We start from the raw sequence: 22,929 nt of genomic DNA on the forward strand, positions 1-22,929 counted from the left end.
CAAGATGGAAGAGATCGGCTTAACACAAGAAAAGGTATTCATAACAATAGATATGCATATGTGTCTTTGTGAGACTTTCTGTGTTAAAACTCAAGTAAGAAATAACAATAATCATGTCATATTCTATAAGATACGTTTACATGTTTGATACGTTGTTCAATTCATCAGTTTCAAATAGAGCTGCGATACTGCAGTGTCATAGCACCCCCCCTTTCTTGCCGGTCAGGCTATAGAGGTAAATTTGGCTGTAAATTAAAAATCAAATCTGACTTAATGTATAAAGGGCAAATGCAAACATACAGATGATGGGACCTGGTCACATTTCTGTCGCGCAGATCGCAGGATAGTTGACGAATCGGGTATATCATTGAGAGGAATATTTATGGCCGGTTTAACCATTTTATGTTGAATCTTTCTTAAATTTCATCGTTGAAATTTTGCAATATCAACGTACACCTCCAGTGTAGTAGGAAAATATCTATCGGGGCAATCCAACATTAGGTCATTCACTCACTGTCTCGTCTGCAGATAAGCATCCCTGTTGAAGGACTCGCGGCTATTGCTGGGAAAATTGGGAAAAGGCCCACTTATAGGTGAAACTGGGAAAAGAACATCGACATATTGGCAAAATATTTCTATGAACAAAAATACATAAGTTTTTTTTGTTTATTCAAACTGCTTTTAATGAATTATAAAGGTAGAATTATGATTTTCTTTTGTGCCTAAAATTACTGACTAGAATGTATATAGGGCCTCATCACACAAGTCTGCAGGACCCTCATAAACACAACTGAAATATGTTTTATGAAGATGGAACAATGTTCATCAACTCTACTGGCCTACTGGTTCCTATTTGTCAGTTTGAACTGAAACACTTGGTTCCAGTTTGTCCAACTTTTTAAAGAAATCAAGTATTCTGCAGTTGTTTGCATCTTTTTTCCTTAAAGATTTCACATAACCTGCATAATGCTTGGTATTATGGGAGGAGATGATGACAGACAACCACCATCACAATATGCAATGTTAATTAGATGCTTTGCAAAGGCACTTTGGCAAAAAACATATTTTCAAGTGCTTCTGTGACATGTCTTGAAAACTATATATAGGTCAAGATGACATTTTGTATTTTCATGACATGAGATTTTGTTTTCCAAGCAGATTGTCAACAAACAATGATAACATGCACTTAACATTTTCTCTTTCTAAAGATTTTATTTTGGTAATAAGCATACTTTTAGGGTTCAAATATGCATCATCATCAGGCTTGGGGGAGGGGGGGGTGTTATATTTTGAAATTGGGAAAATTGAAGCCTAAATCTCATTGGGAACGGGTACATATATCAGCCCCCAAGACACCTCAGAAAAAGCCTTGCTGAATCAACCACTATATGTTATTGCATTGTATTTAAGCTAATAGCCTTGATATTTAAAGTTCAACACAAGTTACAACTGCCAAGATTCATAGAAACATACCTGTCAAAGACTGCAAATGGCATAATTTAGCAGGTTAAATGAGATCTTGGACTGTCATCGCTTTCAGAAATCAACAGCTGGAAGTTTACAATGAAGCCCAATTTCTCACATATAAAATTAGGGGAAAACCCTGTTATTTTACACCTGTCCAAATCTGACCGAAATCCATTAAAGTGTTAAAACTGTACCTTTTCGTAAAGCCAAATAAATACAGATTTCTTTCATTTGTTACCAATTTGAAATTTCAACCCCCAGAGGACACAATCTTTTAACAAATCTCAATTGAGATAGGGAGTCTTTAAGTAGATGATGCAGAATCCCTGTTGCTTATTGGCTGATTAGGTTGTGCCAGTCCTGAAACAGATTGGGGTCACAAATATGCTTCTAGTCGAAAGGGTTCCATGTATCTATGCGTGATTCTATTTTTGTCTGGGTTGTGGTCAATATGTGACCAGATGAAAATGAATTGGCTGACATATAGTCAGACAAGTGTATGTTTATTGAGTTTGTAGTCATATATTTTCTTGGGTTTGGGTGTGATGCTAATGATGGCACATATTTTTGGGTGAAAGATCAAAAGCGTCTGCAAAGAGTCTCAGTATACTGTACTTTAAAAACATGAAAATTTATCAATATAGACTACATGTATAAATAAATGCTTTTCGTAATTTATTATTTTGAAGGAGGATTCTACAGTCACAGAGTCCAGGCCGGGGACTTCACAGACGACTAGTCATTTTGACTCACTTGATGTAGATGTGGAGGATCTATATGTCAAATACAAAGTAAGGATATGTTACAAAGCTATCGATAGATAAATTTCAACTGTGGTGATGCATAAATAAATCATTTTTAGCTGTTCACCATCTGTGAAACTGTTGATACTTGGCTCATTGCTAGTATGTATGTTGTTCAGACTTATGTAGTTTCCTTACAGGCAACAAATACTTCTATTAAGAACTGCATGTATGTAAATTGAAATTTGGATGTGTAATATAGCATTCACATCAGAGTTTTCCATCAAAGGAGGCAGAAGGCCAATCTGATTATTAATATGACTACCTTAAAGTTGTATTAGCTTGCTGAATTCATTGCTTTTCTCAATGATTTTGTATATAATTATCATGTATTTAAAAACTTTTTTTTAGTCTAATTTCAATACAAAAGATTTAAGCTACTGTGCTCTTTATACAGAAGTAATCTACCAAAATATTCAGGATTTCTTTATTTTGAATTGATGCTCTCCTGCATGTATTGTAATATCTTTGGTTTCATAGAAATTAAAACGACAACTAGAGTTTTTGGAGGTACAAGAAGAATATATTAAAGATGAACAGAAAAACTTGAAGAAGGAATATTTACATGCCCAAGAGGAAGTAAAGAGAATTCAGAGTGTGCCTCTGGTCATTGGTCAGTTCTTAGAAGCTGTTGACCAAAACACAGGAATAGTTGGATCAACTACAGGTATGCACATTGAAATGTTAAGATTGTATAATACTTTTTGGCTGAAACAATATTTCTAGGATGTTGGCCACATGAGAATTAAATGTAAAAAGTTTTAAATGGATATTTCTTATCAGCGGCTGTAATGCTTAGAAATAATGTTTAATGAAAATTGTCACAAAAGTCACAAATTATTATTTCTGTATTCAATATTGTTGGCAATTGTTCTTGTCAAGTCACAAATCGTTATTTCTGTATTAGATATTGTTCAGTTTTTCATTTGTGAACCGAGCGATTTATTTTGATTTATTAAATATTTCAAGGTTCTAACTACTATGTGAGGATATTGTCAACTATTGACCGTGAGCTGTTGAAACCCTCAGCTAGTGTAGCATTACACAAACACAGCAATGCCTTGGTGGATGTTCTGCCTCCTGAAGCTGACAGCAGCATCACCATGCTTTCAACAGGTAGTTACTATGTCTCCACTTAAAACTGAAGGAAGAAGGCCTCTTTTTATTGGTACCTGGTGAATATTTTGTTATGCTATAGTGTTAAAAGGAATTTCTACCTCAATACCTTGTGTTATTTCAGACCATTGTGCAAACATGTTGATAGGTGTTAAATATATGATATTTATATTTACCAATATTGGTATATGACCTTCCGATCTTTTGATTGGTTGAAGTTGACTTTTGATAAAACACTCAAAACCTCATGGAAATCAAAACGCACAATTAGTAGTTCACAATTGTTTTCCTAATATTTGCTTTTTATGGATTTCTATCAATTCATTGCTTTGAAGATAACAAACTTCTTTTATTTTTACTTTTGATGGATTTGTTATTGATTGTAATATTTACACATATTTCTGAAATTGTCAGTTTTACATTTATAATCAGGGTCATTTTATTACAAGACAGCATCCAAACTATGTTGTAAACAAAAACTCACTGGTATAGAACAAGTCAATATATCGTCAGAATAGCTTTTATTTTATTGTGGTAGAAACAGGTCATATATGGCAATTCTTTCAAACCCAACCCCCCCCCCTATTTTTAAAAAAAAAATTTTTTTTGCAAAAGTTACAAAAACACTCAGTTAAGCTGAATTTTTTGTGATTTTGAAAAACAACTAACTTGTAACAAAGCAGTAATGACATATACTAATTTAAACTGTGGTACTATCTATTGATGACTGTTTTTCTGTGAGTAGATGAGAAACCAGATGTGCTGTACTCAGACATAGGAGGTATGGACATACAGAAACAGGAGGTCAGGGAAGCTGTTGAACTGCCACTCACACACTTTGACCTGTATAAACAGATTGGAATAGATCCTCCGCGGGGTGTCCTCATGTATGGACCGCCTGGCTGTGGTAAAACTATGCTGGCTAAGGCTGTTGCTCATCACACTACAGGTATATACTGGAATATAAATTACTTTCAATAGGGACAGATTGTATTTGGGTGTTGGAGAGGAGGCATACAATTTCACTTTTCATGTCTTTTTCTGCTGAATGTCATCTTTCATGATTATTTCTGGTTCCGGTTTTTGAAATTTTAATCACACCATTTTAACTCTGCCACATGTTGAACATCGGGACATGATATGCTTGCTTTTCACATTACCTTTTCAAAAATTGCCTGCTAACTTGATGTTTATCAGTCTGAAATGAATCACATCATTTCTATGATTACGATATTTAGGATCTAATTGTGACTACATATCTGTTTTGTTTGCATATTACAGCGGCATTTATCCGAGTCGTTGGATCAGAGTTTGTACAGAAATACCTGGGAGAGGGACCAAGGATGGTTAGAGACGTGTTCAGACTAGCGAAGGAGAATGCACCAGCCATTATCTTTATAGACGAAATTGATGCCATTGCTACGAAACGTTTTGATGCCCAAACTGGAGGTTTGTATTTAAAATGTTTTAATGCAATGATTAGTTCAATTGTTTATTTTGATTTTTCTATGAGCTGAGCTTGTGGCTCATGGCAACCTGTTGCCATCGCTTTTTGTCCTTTGTCTCTTGACTCATTTTCAGATACTTCTCAAAGAATAACTGGACTTATTCAAATCAAACATGTCGTTAGCATCAATACGTGAAGGGACATCAAAATTTCAAAATTTGTGGTCCCCACCCTTGTGAGGCCCAAAGGAAGGGGCAAAAACTGTGAAAAAATTATAATTCAAATGGCAAATTTGTGAAGAAAGGAAGCTTTGTTGTAAAATTTGAAGGTGAGAATGAACATGTTATCAGTTCAATCAATTGCAATATGTAAGCTCTTCATTTGTTATTTTACTGTGTTGGATCTACTTTGGATTTAAGTGTTTATAGCATTATAAAAAAATAGGGTTACATATATATGATGTAGTGATTTAAAATCTGATTCATTTATCACAGCTGACAGAGAGGTACAGAGGATTTTGCTTGAGCTATTGAACCAGATGGATGGCTTTGACCAAACTGTTAATGTTAAGGTATTTTCATTTTTCTTATTGAAATTTCACTTCCATCTTTCACATGATCGTAGTTTGTAATTGAAAAATTAATCTTAACAGACGAAATACTATGTAAGTTTACTAATATTAATTTTGATCACAACTTTTGACCAATATAAAATTCTACATTATGATAATGCTGACTTCAGGTAATCATGGCTACCAATCGAGCAGATACATTAGATCCTGCCCTTCTACGTCCTGGTCGTCTGGATAGGAAAATTGAGTTCCCAATTCCAGACAGACGACAGAAACGTCTCATTTTCTCCACCATCACCAGTAAGATGAATCTTAGTGAAGAAGTTGATCTTGAAGACTACGTCGCCCGACCTGACAAAATCAGTGGTGCTGACATCAACGCAATCTGCCAGGAGGTTCGTAAATATCATACTGTGTTCATTTCATGTTTTATGTGAGATATTGTCCTATTCCTATCTTTTATATTGACTTAAAATCTGAATCGATTTGGTACCAAAATCAGTCATGTGTATCATTATGGAAAAAGTCTGTGTAGCAGTAATCAGCATGAATTCTTTTTCCAAAAATCATCCACTTTATATGTGATCTTTGTTAATGATTCATTAAAACAAGCTAGAATTGCTTCAAATATGTCAAAAGTCTGTCAAAAGTCTCAGTTTTATTACTTCTTGATTGCAGGCTGGTATGCAAGCTGTGAGAGAGAACCGATACATTGTGTTAGCTAAAGACTTTGAAAAAGGATATAAGAATAATATAAAGAAGGATGAAACCGAGCATGAATTCTACAAGTAGTGACACTGGACCAGAGATAGAGATTTCTACAACATCAGTGGAAGGGTGACCCTCAAAGTGCTGCATATTTACTTCATTAAATAATTCATTTCATAATTGTGACCTGTGTTATTTATGGTAATGAAGACAACATTCTTGTAGAATTGACATGTAAGGTTATTTATATGAAACTCAGTTACATCAGAATTATTAAACAAATTACAAGCGATTTCATTTGATATTGATCAAAGTAAAACTACCCAATAACTAAAAATAAATAAGATAGACAAAGAATCATGATAAAATGTTTAATAAAGGGCTTTGCTAACATCATGATATCACAGACAATCTCCATAGTACAGAGTCAATATAAAGTTTATTCATTGTGTAAAAGATGGAATGGTTTGATTCCTTGGGTACTGAGAAAGGATCACAACCAAAGGGACGAACAAATGCAGGACTTATTAGCAGTTTGACAATAATGTGTGTTGAAAGATCACTCCATTTGGCTCTGAAAAGGGTGATGATTCTTTGTCTTCAAACCTCTTGTCGTTCACATACAACGCTGATATTACTTCATTGTATTGTTTGTGGGGCTTTTATGTAATTGTTTTGATTGGGGAAAGCCCCTACCTGTCGTCCCTATGGTAAATTAAGGATACATCAATTTGAACATATATTCATTAAGGATATTTTGTATTTGGATATACTTGTCAAGGGGAAGTGAATCTCCTGTTGATATTGCACTATCCTACCATAAAAAAGAGGAAAATATGCCGATATAATTGTGCACAACTTAAAGGTACAAAAATGATTGTGAAAATAAAAATTTAAATTGTATACAAGAAATGTCACTGGTGCAATATTGATAGTGTACCAATATATGTGCTGAATATTAAAATTCAATGTTGAGATTTAAAAATAACAACAAAGTGCACCACATGAAAGTTAAAAAAAATTCATCCAGTACTTTTCTTAAATAACAGCGATTACAAGAATTGTTTAAAGACGGATTGACATATGTGAATTTTAGTAGCCCACCATCTGATAATGGTAGGCTAATAAAAAGCCCACACCAAGATGAAAGCTGGAAGAGGAACTGAGGTAGATTTGAGTTACAGAGTCTACAGAGTTTAATACAACATCTGCTGTCCCTGTTATTGATGATAAAATACTCATCAGTCATATTTTAATCACAAAACACTCACTTTGGCCCAGCACTGGCATCACTGATACTGTTTTTACTTCTCATTTTTTTGGGTCTATATTGATTAACTTCGTGAGCTCACATCTATAGATTCCTGGACTGAAGTTGCAGCCAATAAAAAATCAGTGTGTTGTATTGTAATGTATTTCTTTTTTAAAATTACTTAATTTTAATTTTGCACTCTTGAGAAAGTTTAAACTTTTAATTATCTAAGGCACAAAAGAGACATGGAAATGATATGAAGTTTAGACATGAGGTGTTCTATTGAGATAAATAAATCTTAACAGCTCTGAAAAATACAGCCAGACCTGGCCAATGCTGCGGCCTGCCAGTGATAGATTTCTGGTAAATCTCTTCAACAAATAAATCACATTAGATAATGGTCAACCAATGAAATACTTCATCACAAAATATCATAAATAATACAAATAATGGTTTCATATACTATAACATAAAATGTGTCCTCAAAAATGGGAAAATGTGGTACCCTGGTATAACATCCAGCGGTGGGAATTAATTGGCAGATATAACATGATCATAGTGGCCAAGAGGAACCAAAATATGAAATCCAGTACTAGTACTGTCAAAAGCCTTCTGTTGGCCATTTTGTTTTTGGATTAGTCTTAAAATGAGACTGCAGGAGTAGTGACCAAGGGGAACCAACAAATTTGCAAATTATTAAGTATTTTGCAAGAAAAGCATGAGCATTGTTGGGGACATGTAAGAGTGACAGATCCTTCGTTATGGACGAAAGCAATTTACACAGCCTACAACCATGTTGATGGTTGGCTAAAAACTGATATAAGCATGGTTTACAAAAATGACTTAAGTGTATGTACATGCATCTACTGATTTTGAGCTCACCACAAGTCAAATAAGTATGCCAAGTTGGAATGATTGGGATGTTTTCATCTCAAACATTAACTTATGTAATCTGCTATTTTATTGGTTTGGTATCTAAAATGTCATACAAAATATATTGTTAGATCGGAATGACCTGTCTCCTTGAACTTCACCTGGAATGTCCAAACAAGGCGATCACATTCAGTTATAGATATTGCTTTGAGTACTTGCATAAAGACACTGACTGGTTCAGTGATGATTTCAATATCAAAACGCCTGTAAGCAATATATACTAAAAGGTGAACAGGTCATTTGTTTGGATTAAACATATCTGATAACCTCCATAATAAAGAGTTTACCATGTAAAATGAATCGAAAATATATCTTAAAAAACTTTCTGGATATCTTAAGACCTTCTCTTATACAGGATTAAATCTTCTAATATCAATATTCAACACATAAATTGTATTTACGAAGCAGCAGTGACCTTATTTCGAACCAATAAATAAAAACAATATTACAAATAAAAAAAATATAAATAAAAGATAAATATCTTTATCAAAATATCTCCACTCCTACTCACACTAGTTTCTAAATCACAGTTATGCAGTACTCAATCAAAGTTGAGTACCTTTTACAAAATCTCACAAGATTTGGAGGTTTTGTTGTTGCTTGCGTTTTTTTCTGTCTTCGGTTTCACTGGTCCCGTTTGTGTCTCTGGTTTCACTGGTCCCGTTTGTGTCTCTGGTTTCACTGGTCCCGTTTGTGTCTCTGGTTTCACTGGTCCCGTTTGTGTCTCTGGTTTCATTGGTCCAGTTTGTGTCTCTGGTTTTCCTTGTTCTGATTGTGGTTCAGGTTTCACTTGTTCTGTTTGGATTTCAGGTTTCAATGGTGGTAAAACTGTGTTTGGTGTGGATCCTGGGTTTCCTTGGGTTTCTGTGGTGGAACCCACACTTGACTTGGATTGTTCAGTTTCACTATCCTTAGGCTTAGGATCCTCAATTAACTTGCTAGACTCATCTCCTGGTTTTGAGACTGTCTGTTGACCTGGGACAGAGTTATCCTCAGTTATTTCTGCGCCTTGCTGCTTCTGTGGTTTTGGACTAGACCGACTGCTCTCTGATGCTAATTCATTCACCTGTTATTGAAAATTACTCTAAAAAGTTAAACTTAATAAAAACCTGATAGTGCATATCTTAATAGTAATCTTGTTTTAGGGATTTTTTCTCTGAAATTTGATTTGATTTCATCTGAAACCAGGTGATACAGCAAGTATTGTGGATGCACAAATACATCAATGCATTATAATAAAAAACAAGAGGCCAATGGGCCTTAACAGTCATCAGACTATAACAATAGTGGAATCAAATATAAATGATTAAAACTGATCTGAATATATTGTAGTAGTAAAGGCAAAGATCACTCTTCATTTCTGTTTCTCAACGTTACCACAAAATTTCAGCTCATTGACAGCAACGGAACTGGGGAAAAGTTTAAAATAGCTTTTCAAAGTTAGTAGTCATGGTGGCCATATTGGATTTTGGACTGATCCAAAAAACTACAACTCTTGGTCAGGACCTTCTCAGGATCACTTCAGGAAAATTAGACAAATTGAATCCGATAGGTGAAACTTCAAGAAATTTAAAAAAGGTTTTATTTAGGGAAACCATGACTGTGTAATATCTATGGTAACAGAATGACCTCTGTGTCTGCCGCAATGAACTTTTTATCAGACAGAAAAATGACAACACTTTATCAGCTTCATTTTTAAACATCCCAATCAGATGTTTGTACTTACTTGTATGAGATGTATGTCTGTGCTATCACTTTCTTTGTATATCTCACGCTTGACCTTGAGAAGGTTAAGAAGCATTGGCTCTGCCTGATAAGATTCCTCTTCTATATCTCTGAAAAACATAAGTTATATATTTCCAGTAGAAGTTAAATGATAAGTACAGGTGTAACAGACCACATTAAGATCTTCATGTCTTTATATGGGAAACAACTGCTAAAATATAAGAATATTTACCAGTTGATATCCATGATTCTTATATAATAAGATATCCCATGATAAGGGCAATGATAATCTTAACCTGCCAAATCCAAATTGCTGTTGGAAGCTATTTTGCCCAAGGAAAAGACCAAAGCAAACATACATTGTTTGAGATATATATATTTATTTGCTTTTTGAAAACTGGATCTTTGCCATCCAGTACTTGGATGGACGAACGGACCACAGATGCAGAGAAATTTGAATAATTTGAAGTAATCCATACAAAGAATTTTTAATCATTTATCCATTTAGATCATGAATTTTGGCATTTTTGAATGAACTAATGTGGGAAACCAGTAATTCAATTCATGAATTTTATTCAGTAATCAGCTCTTTGAGAAATCAGGTCAAATATAAGTATTCAAAACTGTCTGAATGATGGCGAGAATTAAACAAAATTCAGGAGATAACTTTACTTAATCAATAAAATATAATTTTTACTTAAAAAGTAACAAGGACTGTTCTGTTTTTACAATTTTTCCCAGCTTTCCTTGATGCCAGTTTGCTTTGTGTCTCTGTCTATAGGTGTGCTCTGTTATCATAACTTAACATGAAACAATCTATGTTTAGATCCAAATTGACCAGGATCAATACCCTACATTAAGGTAAAGTTAGAGTATAATATGACTATGTATACCAGAATTGTTCCTGAACTCTGCACTACACTAAGAGTATTTTTTTTTCAGTGAAACTGCTGTCATCTGATTAGTCAAAAATATGTTATTTTCACTCAATGAAAATATCACTGGTATTTTCAACAATGAAAACCCTGTATTTTACTGTGAAGTAAAATTTATACCCTTTATTGTTACTTTGGGAGATAAAGTAATATCAGCAGAGAACTAATAGATTCCCTGAAAAAATCTGCCCACTGTCTTTAATTTTTAGATTCACTCATTACTGGTGTGTTTCAAGAAAAAGTTCAGGTTTGCAATGACACTGTGATAATTCCCCACATTTATTTCTCATCTTCTCAATATCAAGATCCTTATCAAATGTAAACTTACTTCCGTAAGAGTTCATCCATCACATCATCCCCAACCTTGACCATCGCTAGGTAGTCTGCGTAACTACAAGAAAAGGTCCCTCCAATTTCAGGGACCTTTGAAACAACATACTTTCTCATTTTTTCTGCTTTGTCACTTCCACGTTTTTTGACATAATCAAGCCAAATTCTATCTTTGAAGTTTGCATTAACTGGGAGAAGTTTCAGAAAGCTGTGTTCACTTGGTAAGTCCATGGTCTGGACAAAATGTACAACATTTCTCCCCTTCTGCACTCGCTGGCGACAAAGAGCAATGTGAAGATTTTGCATGTGTTCTTCTGAGTTGACAAATTCTTCTGAAAGAAATAGTACAATGACACGGGCTGTGTCAATGTCTTGTAGAAGTGTTTTGTTTCGTTCCCAGAGAAGTTTGACTTTCAGTCCTGGATGGAGATCATCTAATATACTATCCATTATCATAGCACAGTAGGTGGCGTCACCAGCAAAGCCGATACCCACATCACATTCCTGTTTGTCCTGGTCCTCAGGCCTCACCTCCACCTGTGGTGGTGCATCTTTCCGATAAATAGTGAAACGTTTTACATCTAATTTGTAGTTTCTTTCCACATTTCTGGTTCTGATAGTTTGCAAGATTTCTTTGTAGTTTACATCTTTCAGATCCTGTAATGAAAGAATGTCATCTAGATTATGACGTTAACTGTCAATCAAGATGTTAATTTCTTTTTTACAAAATTATGAGAACACAGCCTATTCCCGATGCCTTACACAACCTGGTTTAAACAATGTTTTTAAAGGCATCTTTTAAATACTTCTCTTCATACACTTATCAATCATTTCCAATTTATATATTATTTATACCTTTTCCAATACGTTGAAGTGCCCTTTTTCTCCTGTTTGCAGCCATTTTAAAGCCATCTTTGTGACAACATCAACAGCTCCTGCAAAGTTGTCTCCCCTGCCATCCACCATGTCAACTTTACAGAAACCTGGATGCGAGACTAAGGAAAGATCCTCTATACATACTGGTATAAACAGGATCTTATTTGGCTGTAAATATCAAGTACAGATAAAAAGTTTAGATATATCAATGCTGCATGTATTGATAGCAAGGAAATATTGTTTTCTGTTGATCTGAAAAAGGACATGAACATTGTCTCAATATCAAAAGAAGCAAAGGTCTTTAATATAAATTGTTTTACAAATCTGTCAGCCAAAGGTTACAGAGTACAACAACAGATCACAAACAATAGGCCAGAACTCTGTAAATAAAGATGATATGACCTGAACCTTTGTTAAAAATTTAAATTTTACTAGGGATACTTGAAATATTTGTTGGTAGAAGGGTATATCTATCCAGGCACACTGGTGAATCACCTAACAAATTGATGGATATAATCCAGATTAACAGCACTCTCTCTATCTGTCTCTAGTAGTGACGGTGAACATTTGACAGACTTGCTATAGGCTAGCTCACGTCAGAGAAAAGGAGTTCCCTTCCAACTTAATTATTATACCGTCCTACCTTCAATGGTACTATGTATCACTTATCTATACCTTATACCAGTATATCCAATGTGTACAGCTGACTGCCCTAGACAAGAAATTCATGTACAAAATAGTTAATTTGCTCGGTTATAGAGACCTTCACACAAAGAGTTGTCACAAACTAGTAGTAAAGTCTTTATCACTATAGCACACCTTTATTTCTCTCAGATGATAATGATTAGGAATCTATAAAACATTTCCCTTTCATGGTACTTGTGGGGAACCTATAAAACATTTCCCTTTCATGGTACTTGTGGGGAACCTATAAAACATTTCCCTTTCATGGTACTTGTGGGGAACCTATAAAACATTTCCCTTTCATGGTACTTGTGGGAAACCTATAAAACATTTCCCTTTCATGGTACTTGTGGGGAACCTATAAAACATTTCCCTTTCATGGTACTTGTGGGGAACCTATAAAACATTTCCCTTTCATGGTACTTGTGGGGAACCTATAAAACATTTCCCTTTCATGGTACTTGTGGGGAACCTATAAAACATTTCCCTTTCATGGTACTTGTGGGGAACCTATAAAACATTTCCCTTTCATGGTACTTGTGGGGAACCTATAAAACATTTCCCTTTCATGGTACTTGTTGGGAACTTATAAAACATTTCCTTCTGATAATACTGACTAAGACCCTACAGACTATTTGTCTAGTGGGAAATTTATCAAATGTTGCCCTCTGATAGTGCTAGGGGGACTTTCCTTGTGATAATTCCAGTAGGAATTCTATAAACTACTTCCCTCTGACAGTATTGGTGGGAAATCTATGAAATGTTTCCCTCTAATAGCATTAGAGGTGAAGTTATTAAACTAACCTTGGCTTTTTGAAAGGTACTTACATCTATGAGATGTCGCAGTAAGGCAATGTTATACTCCTCCTGACAAACCAGAGATGATACATAGGTCTGGGAAACAAGGGCAATAACACACCTTGCCCCATCCACTGAGTCATACAGCGTCTTCTGCCACAAACTACCTGATTAAAGACAAATACATTGGAACGTGTAGCATAAACAACTAACTTACAGAGACATAGTACAATAATATGACAAATAGAGTGTATAACATACAGATATGTCCTGTCACATAGCAACAGGTACCAAACATACAGATATGTCCTGTCACATAGCAACAGGTACCAAACATACAGATATGTCCTGTCACATAGCAACAGGCACCAAACATACAGACATGTCCTGTCACATAGCAACAGGCACCAAACATACAGACATGTCCTGTCACATAGCAACAGGCACCAAACATACAGATATGTACTGTTACATAGCAACAGGCACCAAACATACAGATATGTACTGTTACATAGCAACAGGCACCAAACATACAGATATGTACTGTTATATAGCAACAGGCACCAAACATACAGACATGTATTTTCACATAGCAACAGGCACCAAACATACAGATATGTACTGTTATATAGCAACAGGCACCAAACATACAGACATGTCCTGTCACATAGTAACAGGCACCAAACATACAGACATGTCCTGTCACATAGCAACAGGCACCATAACATACAGATATGTACTGTTACATAGCAACAGGCACCAAACATACAGACATGTCCTGTCACATAGCAACAGGCACCATAACATAGCAAGTACAATACTTAAACATTGCTAAATTGGTTTAATTATGATCTTGCTGTAATATGAAGTGGTGAGTGATGGATTAAATAAGAGAATAATATCTGTTAGACAAATTAAATTTCATATTGTACTATTCTTACCCATGGTGAGTTCACTTCTGTCGAAAAAGATCTTAGGCTCAAATTTTGACCCTGACAGCTCTTTCAGCAGATCACCAGCTTGGTCAGGGTTTTTGTGGGAGTAGGAGATAAAAATGTCATAATTTTTGGTTCTAGCAGGTCCAGGTATGTCAAGGATATTGGCCTTAACAACATCTGTCTCTTCCTCAGGGTGATCGAGCTTCTTGACCAATAAGGAACAAGCATCCTGGATCTTAACTTCTTCTCTGTCAGTTTCTTTGCGCACTCTGTAATGGAGATTAAATGTGTTGATTGATTTTTGCCAGTGTAATTTTGATATCATTACTTCATGAACGTTGAAGAGGGTTCCCCATCACTTTCTATAATATCTTTCATTTCATCAGATGAAAGCTTGTGAAGATGATCACTCACATACATTAATGTAAGACAATTCTTCTCACCTTCATTTAGTCCTTTAGCTCAGACCCAAACATACAGGATTAGCATTGTAATATTATAAACATCCTTGAAATCTATAGTTTATGGTATTTCCAAATGAATTTGTATGTTGATAATTGTTAATTATAATTGATAATTGTTAATTATGATTGATAATAATAAAGTTATTTGATAATTGGTTCCCATTATGGATTGTAGCTCAGTTTCTTATCTTTATACTTGCAGCTCTAGCATTAGTCCTTATAATTTCTTTAACCGAGAGGATAAAAATTATGTAAATTCACCTACAAATATAAGAAATTATTGCCTTTTACTATCATTATCATTAAAAGTATCATGAATCTACTAGCGTACATATCGATAATATCATTAGTGGATCCTATAATTTACTTGGTTTTGAAATCAGTAAAGCATGCTGGGTGAAAAATTGATACCAATTGAATTTGTAGAAAAAGCTATAATAATAAGGGGAGGTAACTGACCTACAATCTTGGTACTGTACAAGAGTGATGTAAACAGGCATAGATTCCACTGTGCATACATAGAAAGGCTGCAGAATGTTTCCTTTTCGTAGACGATTGCAGCACATAGCCATGTTAAACTGCTCTAAACACTCAGGGCTGTTCACAAACATCGGGGTCAGCACAACGACTATCCTACAAAACAAAACAATAAACTTGAACTCTAGGGTTCACACCTGCTGCTGTTCGATTGAGATTTTTTCTGTGATAGAGTGGGTATTCTTCATGTGTATGAATTGCATCTCAAAGTGACAGGTGGTATAAAACAATTATTTCAGTCAAACATCTCCAAAAATAAATGACAAAATTATGCACATATTAGTGAGTCAGCAGCACATGTATGTATGAATGTGATAAGCAGGAACAACAGTTAGACTAAAGTGAAGATCATGTGTAAATTGGAACTCCTATCACATACACCAACACTCCTATCACATATACAAAAACTCCTATCTCATATATCAAAACTCCTACCACATATATCAAAACTTCTATCACATATACCAACATTCCAAACACATAGACAAAAACTCCTATCACATATACCTAAACTCCCATCACATATACCAAAACTCCTATCACAGACACCAAAACTCCTATTACATACACCAAAACTCCTTTCACATATATCAAAACTCCTATCACATATACCAAAACTCCCATCACATATACCTAAACTCCTATCACATACACCAAAACTCCTATTACATACACCAAAACTCCTATTACATATATCAAAAGTCCTATCACATATATCAAAACTCCTATCACAGACACCAAAACTCCTATCACATATATCAAAACTCCTATCACATACACCAAAACTCCTATTACATATATCAAAAGTAATATCACATATATCAAAACTCCTATCACATACACCAAAACTCCTATTACATATATCAAAAGTCCTATCACATACACCAAAACTCCCATCACATATACCAAAACTCCTATCACATATACCAAAACTCCTATCACATACACCAAAACTCCTATCACATATATCAAAACTCCCATCACATACACCAAAACTCCTATCATATATATCAAAACTCCTATTACATATATCAAAACTCCTATCACATACACCAAAACTCCTACCACATATATCAAAACTCCTATCACATATACCAAAACTCCTATCACATATACCTAAACTTCCATCACATATACCAAAACTCCTATCACGTACATCAAAACTCCTATTACATATATCAAAACTCCTATCACATATACCAAAACTCCTATCACATATACCTAAACTCCCATCACATATATCAAAACTCCTATTACATATATCAAAACTCCTATCACATACACCAAAACTCCCATCACATATACCAAAACTCCTATCACATATACCAAAACTCCTATCACATATATCAAAACTCCTATTACATATATCAAAACTCCTATCACATATACCAAAACTCCTATCACATTTACCTAAACTCCCATCACATATACCAAAACTCCCATCACATATACCAAAACTCCTATCACATATACCAAAACTCCTATCACATATATCAAAACTCCTATTACATATATCAAAACTCCTATCACATATACCAAAACTCCTATCACATATACCTAAACTTCCATCACATATACCAAAACTCCTATCACGTACATCAAAACTCCTATTACATATATCAAAAGTCCTATCACATATATCAAAGCTCCTATCACAGACACCAAAACTCCTATCACATATATCAAAACTCCTATCACATACACCAAAACTCCTATTACATATATCAAAAGTCCTATCACATATACCAAAACTCTATCACATACACCAAAACTCCTATCACATATATCAAAACTCCTATCACATATATCAAAACTCCTATCACATACACCAAAACTCCTATTACATATATCAAAACTCCTATCACATACACCAAAACTCCTATCACATTTACCTAAACTCCTATCACATATATCAAAACTCCTATCACATACACCATATATCAAAACTCCTATCACATATACCAAAACTATCACTATCACATATATCAAAACTCCATATATATCACATACACCAAAACTCCATCACATATACCTAAACTCCCATCACATATATCAAAACTCCTATTACATATATACACCAAAACTCCTATCACATATACCAAAACTCCTATCCATATATCAAAATCACATATACCAAAACTCCTATCACATATACCAAAACTCCTATCACATATATCAAAACTCCTATTACATATATCAAAACTCCTATCACATACACCAAAACTCCTATTACATATATCAAAACTATCACAGACACCAAAACTCCTATCACATATACCAAAAATCCTATCACATATACCAAAACTCCTATTACATACACCAAAACTCCTATTACATATATGAAAACTCCTATACATCAAAACTCCTATTACATATATCAAAACTCCTATCACATACACCAAAACTCCTATTACATATACCAAAACTCCTATCACATATATCAAAACTCCTATCACATATACCAAAACTCCTATCACATACACCAAAACTCCTATCACATATATCAAAACTCCCATCATATACACCAAAACTCCTATCACATATACCAAAACTCCTATCACATACACCAAAACTCCTATCACATACACCAAAACTCCTATCACATATATCAAAACTGTGATTCTATAAAAGAACACTGCTATTACATACACCAAAACTCCTATTACATATATGAAAACTCCTATTACATACACCAAAACTCCTATCACATACACCAAAACTCCTACCACATATACCAAAACTCCTATCATATACACCAAAACTCCTATCACATATATCAAAACTCCTATCACATATACCAAAACTCCTATCACATATACCAAAACTCCTATCACATATACCAAAACTCCTATCACATATACCAAAACTCCTATCACATACACCAAAACTCCTATTACATATATCAAAACTCCTACCACATATATCAAAACTCCTATCACATACACCAAAACTCCTACCACATACACCAAAACTCTTACCACATATACAAAATATCACATACACCAAAACTCCTATTACATACACCAAAACTCCTATTACATATATCAAAACTTCTATCACAGACACCAAAACTCCTATCACATATATCAAAACTCCTATCACATACACCAAAACTCCCATTACATACACCAAAACTCCTATCACATATACCAAAACTCCTATCACATATACCAAAACTCTTACCACATATACCAAAACTATTACATATGATATATATCTTGATACCTTTTGTGTAGTGTATAGATATCATTACTTTTAAGTCTGATTAATTCTGACTCGTGTATTTAACTCAAACAGTAGTGCTGAATAAGAGAGTAAGTGGACTATGATATGTACTTAACAGAACACTACATTGTTAGTGTACTATGAACTTTTTGTGGTAATAAAAAAGTGGATCTTGATAATTTAACTTACTTTAAACATGAAGACATTTTCTGGAAGATTTGATCTTGCCACACTTCCTCTTCATTAAATTTTTGAACATCTGCACAGATCTTTATATCAGATTTCTTTTCTTTGAGTGCGTTCTCAATTTTCTTACACCAGTTTTTATCCTCACATTGGAACATGATAAAAATATCAAATATCTGTTGGTTCAGACTCTCTTCCTTCAAAAAATAATAAAGAAATCATACAGACTGAGAGATCATGTTATTTAAAGGCAACAAGAGGTTCAATGGGCCTGTGTTATTGTTATACAATGTATTGTCATCACTATTAAAAGTTTAATTTGAATTAATCTACAATCAAACTGTAAAATCCCTAGATAGACTTTGATTATTTTCAGATGACTTTTTTCCAAAGTCATGTTTGCTTAAGTCTCAATAACATGTAGAGTGGTTACATCAAAACTAGACCTGGATCCTTTATACTTGCTTATATTAAATCTGATTATAACTGGTCAGGTCAACAGTCTATATATCCTATGTCTATATTAAGCCCCATCTCACTGTCTCAAAAGGAGCCACAACTTCTACATATACAGATAAACAGATAAAATGTAAGCATGACTATACTTCTGATTTGATGGAAATGGAACTTAACATTGAATGTGAAATTTACCATTTTCTTTTGGCTGAGTTTTGTGTATTTTGTCTTAATTTTGGTGAAAATGTTAGTCATTTCTCTGTCTTCAGAACCATAGATGACAATCTTGAAACACTTGAGTGGCAGACCAGCCAATATCCATTGAGCAGCACAATGGACCATGACAGATAACACATATTCACGACTCTTGTTCTGAAATAAAAGGACAATGGAGCAGGTCAGTACTCCACACTCATGTTCTCATTTAAGTAGAAGGATTTTATTCAAATGCACAAAAATTCTACTTAAAACTGCTTCCATCTTGTATATCAATTACCATTGCAATTACTGTACTTCATTATTTTCATAAAAAGCAACCTACAAAATTTCAAAGCAGCAAATAAAAACAAAAAACTAAAAAACACCACTAAAGATTCAGTAATTATGATAAAATATTATAGTAATGAATGAATGAATGAACAAAAAACAAACAAACAAATGAACAAAACTAACAAATGAATGAATTGAATAATTTAAAGTTATTCTTGAAAACTCATATTCAAAAATTTTCAAGAATTTTGAACAAGGTTCCATCATGACACTGATCATTATTTGAAATATAGAATAACTCATTAGTCCATTGTGATAAGCCATGTGGAATATGTAGACACTAGTTCAGTACAGGTAAAAACACACAATACACATTTCATTCCCTAGCACAGGTACAAACACACAAAACACCTGTCGTTACCTAGTACAGGTACAAACACACAAAACACCTGCCGTTCCCTAACTAAAGATGTACCTGATGACCTGTAGCGAGGAGCGGTGTGATAACTGTAGATTCTTTGTTGTTGAGCACAGGTACAAACACACGAAACATCTGTCGTATATCTTCTACTATTGTGCAATCTCCTCTTGTTCTGTAATAATAAACATTATTACAAGATTCAATAACATTCTCTTTATTACTTACAATTCTGAAACTGTTCTGTTTTCCATAAGATATAATTTCACAATGTTGGTATGAACTTGAGGATTTTTGTTTTACCTTTCAAAGCAGAGAAGTCTTTGGTAGGGCAGGTGACCTTCTAAGGGATGTGAAAGCCAGCAGTGAAATTGTCTCCTCAAGTCTAGTTCCTTTGCCCTACTCAACTCATGCACATTGATACCCAGTTCACTCTTCAGTGCACCTATAACAGTTCCTCTCAGCGGAGAATAATCATCTGAAATTTTGGAATCCATATATCCTTTCAATATGATATCGCAAATTATCTGACTTCATCAACATCTTAAATTTCATTTTAGTGCTTAAACAATACTGGGTAGTGTACTTGAATCTCATTTTTTTCATTTACAGACTTCAAACACATCCAATATTTAATGGAGTAATTCTCATTAAATTTCTATATATTTTCAAGGTAGGAAGGTCAGTCTTTCACCATGGTGTCTCAGAATGTCAGTCTGTCACAAAAAAAAACACAGGAAGTTTAGTCTGTTAAAAAAAATCACAGGAAGTTCAGTCTGTCACAAAGGCATTGCTGAAAGATCAATGTGTCACCATGACAACACAGGGAGATCAGTCTGTCACTATGGTTTCACAGGAAGATCAGTCTGTCCCCATGGCAACACAGGGAGATCAGTCTGTCACTATGGTTTCACAGGAAGATCAGTCTGTCCCCATGGCAATACTCAAAGATCATCTGTCACTATGGTAACACAGAAAAATAACTTTTTAACCAAGGTATCAACAGGAGATCAGTACCAGGAAATGCAGACACCATTATCATGTTAACAGCATCCTTCTTTGGAAGTTTTGTGATATCTCCGAACAGCAGCTGAATCTCATATGTGCCAGATGGTGTCCATATAGGTAATTTTTCAGTAATGTTTAGGTCCATCGCTGGAGGATGACTGTCAGCTCATCTTAAATAAACAATAATTCAATAAGTGACATGTCCTGCCAATACCAGGAATGGCGTACTCTAGCTACGTAGTATATCCTATCTTTAATGAAACACACAAAGCTCCAAAATTAGAACCAAAGGCAAACAGGCTCTTTACATCTTATAAAGAAATCTGCATTTGTACATTTTAATTTCCAGTGTTTGAAAACAGAAACATAACATAAAGCAATGCTTCCTACAAACAAATACTTTTTTGAATGAACTATTCCTGAATCTGATATTGTTCTGCACAACTCTCTTAAAAAAGACAGTATCAAGTATAGAACACATAATTCAACATTACATTAAGTTAATTAATACGCAATATTGTATATGTTACATGCATACTGGTTTAAAACCCATTATTATAATACTTATGGCATCATAAAACATGTATGATTTTTGTGATAATTTTATAAGATAAAAATCATTACCATGGTATGCTTATATTTATGATCTTTGGTGTAAAATACTTTGTAACATTCAACCAATTCAAATTTTATCTTAAAACTGTAACAGCATTTGGGATCGGGATGTTTTGTGGGGGTTACATAGCTCTTTAATTCATTGTATTTATAGAGACTTAAAAAGTTGCAATGGTATCGTAATTGAGCCCAATATTGTCCTAGAACTTGACCGTGCACTGTCTGATACTGTCAGTGATAATTGACTGAAAGACACAAAATATCAGTATGACTTATTTTATCATAAAAATTGTAATAGTCTCCTTTTGATAGATAATCATTTTGTTCAAAAATACTGTCCACATTTTTTTTCTTTGTGTGATAAGGGATACATTGCAGTACTCCAAGAAGATTAACTAGTTTTCACGGCAAATTCTTAAATGACTGCATTTACTACTCATGACTTATTAGTGAGGAAAAACTTTTACCTGAATATTTGTAAAGATTCACGTGAGATACAAAAATATGAATTAAATTCTTCACGAGAATGTGTTCTAAATCCGTGTAACTTCTTATGTAAATTGACTCAAAGATACACCGATAATTAATGTATGACGGAAACCGAATGCATCATTAATTAAACACACAAAAAACACACTTGTAAGTGAATGTATTTTGACGTAGTGGTGTCAGAAATCTTGAAACTCTCGCCAGCAGCCTCCTTGTTTGTTGTTGTTGTTGATGATAACAACCTGTAGCTTCCGGTTCCGCTAATTTAAGGTGCGTTCGAATACGCATAAAGGCGGAACGTAACTGATCATTACTAAACAAATTGATGACATTTACTTTGTTGCAGGCTATTCTATGATAATCAAAATCGTTATTTAAAAATATAGATACTACAAGCGATGGTGGAAAGAGAAAAACTCAGTATCGCCTGGATATATTTTCACATGTGAAATAAAGAAA

At 34.2% G+C, this 22,929-nt stretch overlaps 2 protein-coding genes across 2 annotated transcripts; one reads left to right on the forward strand and one right to left on the reverse strand.

The window, feature by feature from the left end:
* The first annotated feature begins 2 nt into the window (after nt 1-2).
* Nucleotides 3-6,292, forward strand: LOC132546356 (26S proteasome regulatory subunit 6B). The gene is made up of 9 exons (XM_060210070.1): nt 3-34; nt 2,157-2,258; nt 2,751-2,937; nt 3,240-3,386; nt 4,132-4,335; nt 4,668-4,835; nt 5,328-5,404; nt 5,575-5,799; nt 6,083-6,292. Exons 1-9 carry the CDS (start codon nt 5-7, stop codon nt 6,194-6,196), a joined length of 1,254 nt encoding a protein of 417 aa, XP_060066053.1. The 5' UTR covers nt 3-4; the 3' UTR covers nt 6,197-6,292.
* Nucleotides 6,293-8,805: 2,513 nt separating this feature from the next.
* LOC132546364 (uncharacterized) lies at nt 8,806-22,661 on the reverse strand. The gene is made up of 13 exons (XM_060210078.1): nt 22,619-22,661; nt 21,376-21,536; nt 20,662-20,836; nt 20,416-20,533; nt 19,647-19,823; nt 18,999-19,192; nt 15,507-15,680; nt 14,587-14,852; nt 13,676-13,812; nt 12,143-12,331; nt 11,286-11,944; nt 10,024-10,132; nt 8,806-9,363 (listed from the first exon to the last, which is right to left on the reverse strand). The coding sequence occupies exons 2-13, from the start codon at nt 21,509-21,511 to the stop codon at nt 8,860-8,862; spliced, it is 2,838 nt and encodes a 945-aa protein (XP_060066061.1). The 5' UTR covers nt 21,512-21,536; nt 22,619-22,661; the 3' UTR covers nt 8,806-8,859.
* Nucleotides 22,662-22,929: the final 268 nt, after the last annotated feature.

The sequence above is a fragment of the Ylistrum balloti genome, unplaced genomic scaffold (genome assembly GCF_031769215.1).
Source record: "Ylistrum balloti isolate Yb309-2 unplaced genomic scaffold, AGI_CSIRO_Ybal_v1 Utg369886, whole genome shotgun sequence".
NCBI classification, from domain to species: Eukaryota; Metazoa; Mollusca; class Bivalvia; order Pectinida; family Pectinidae; genus Ylistrum; species Ylistrum balloti.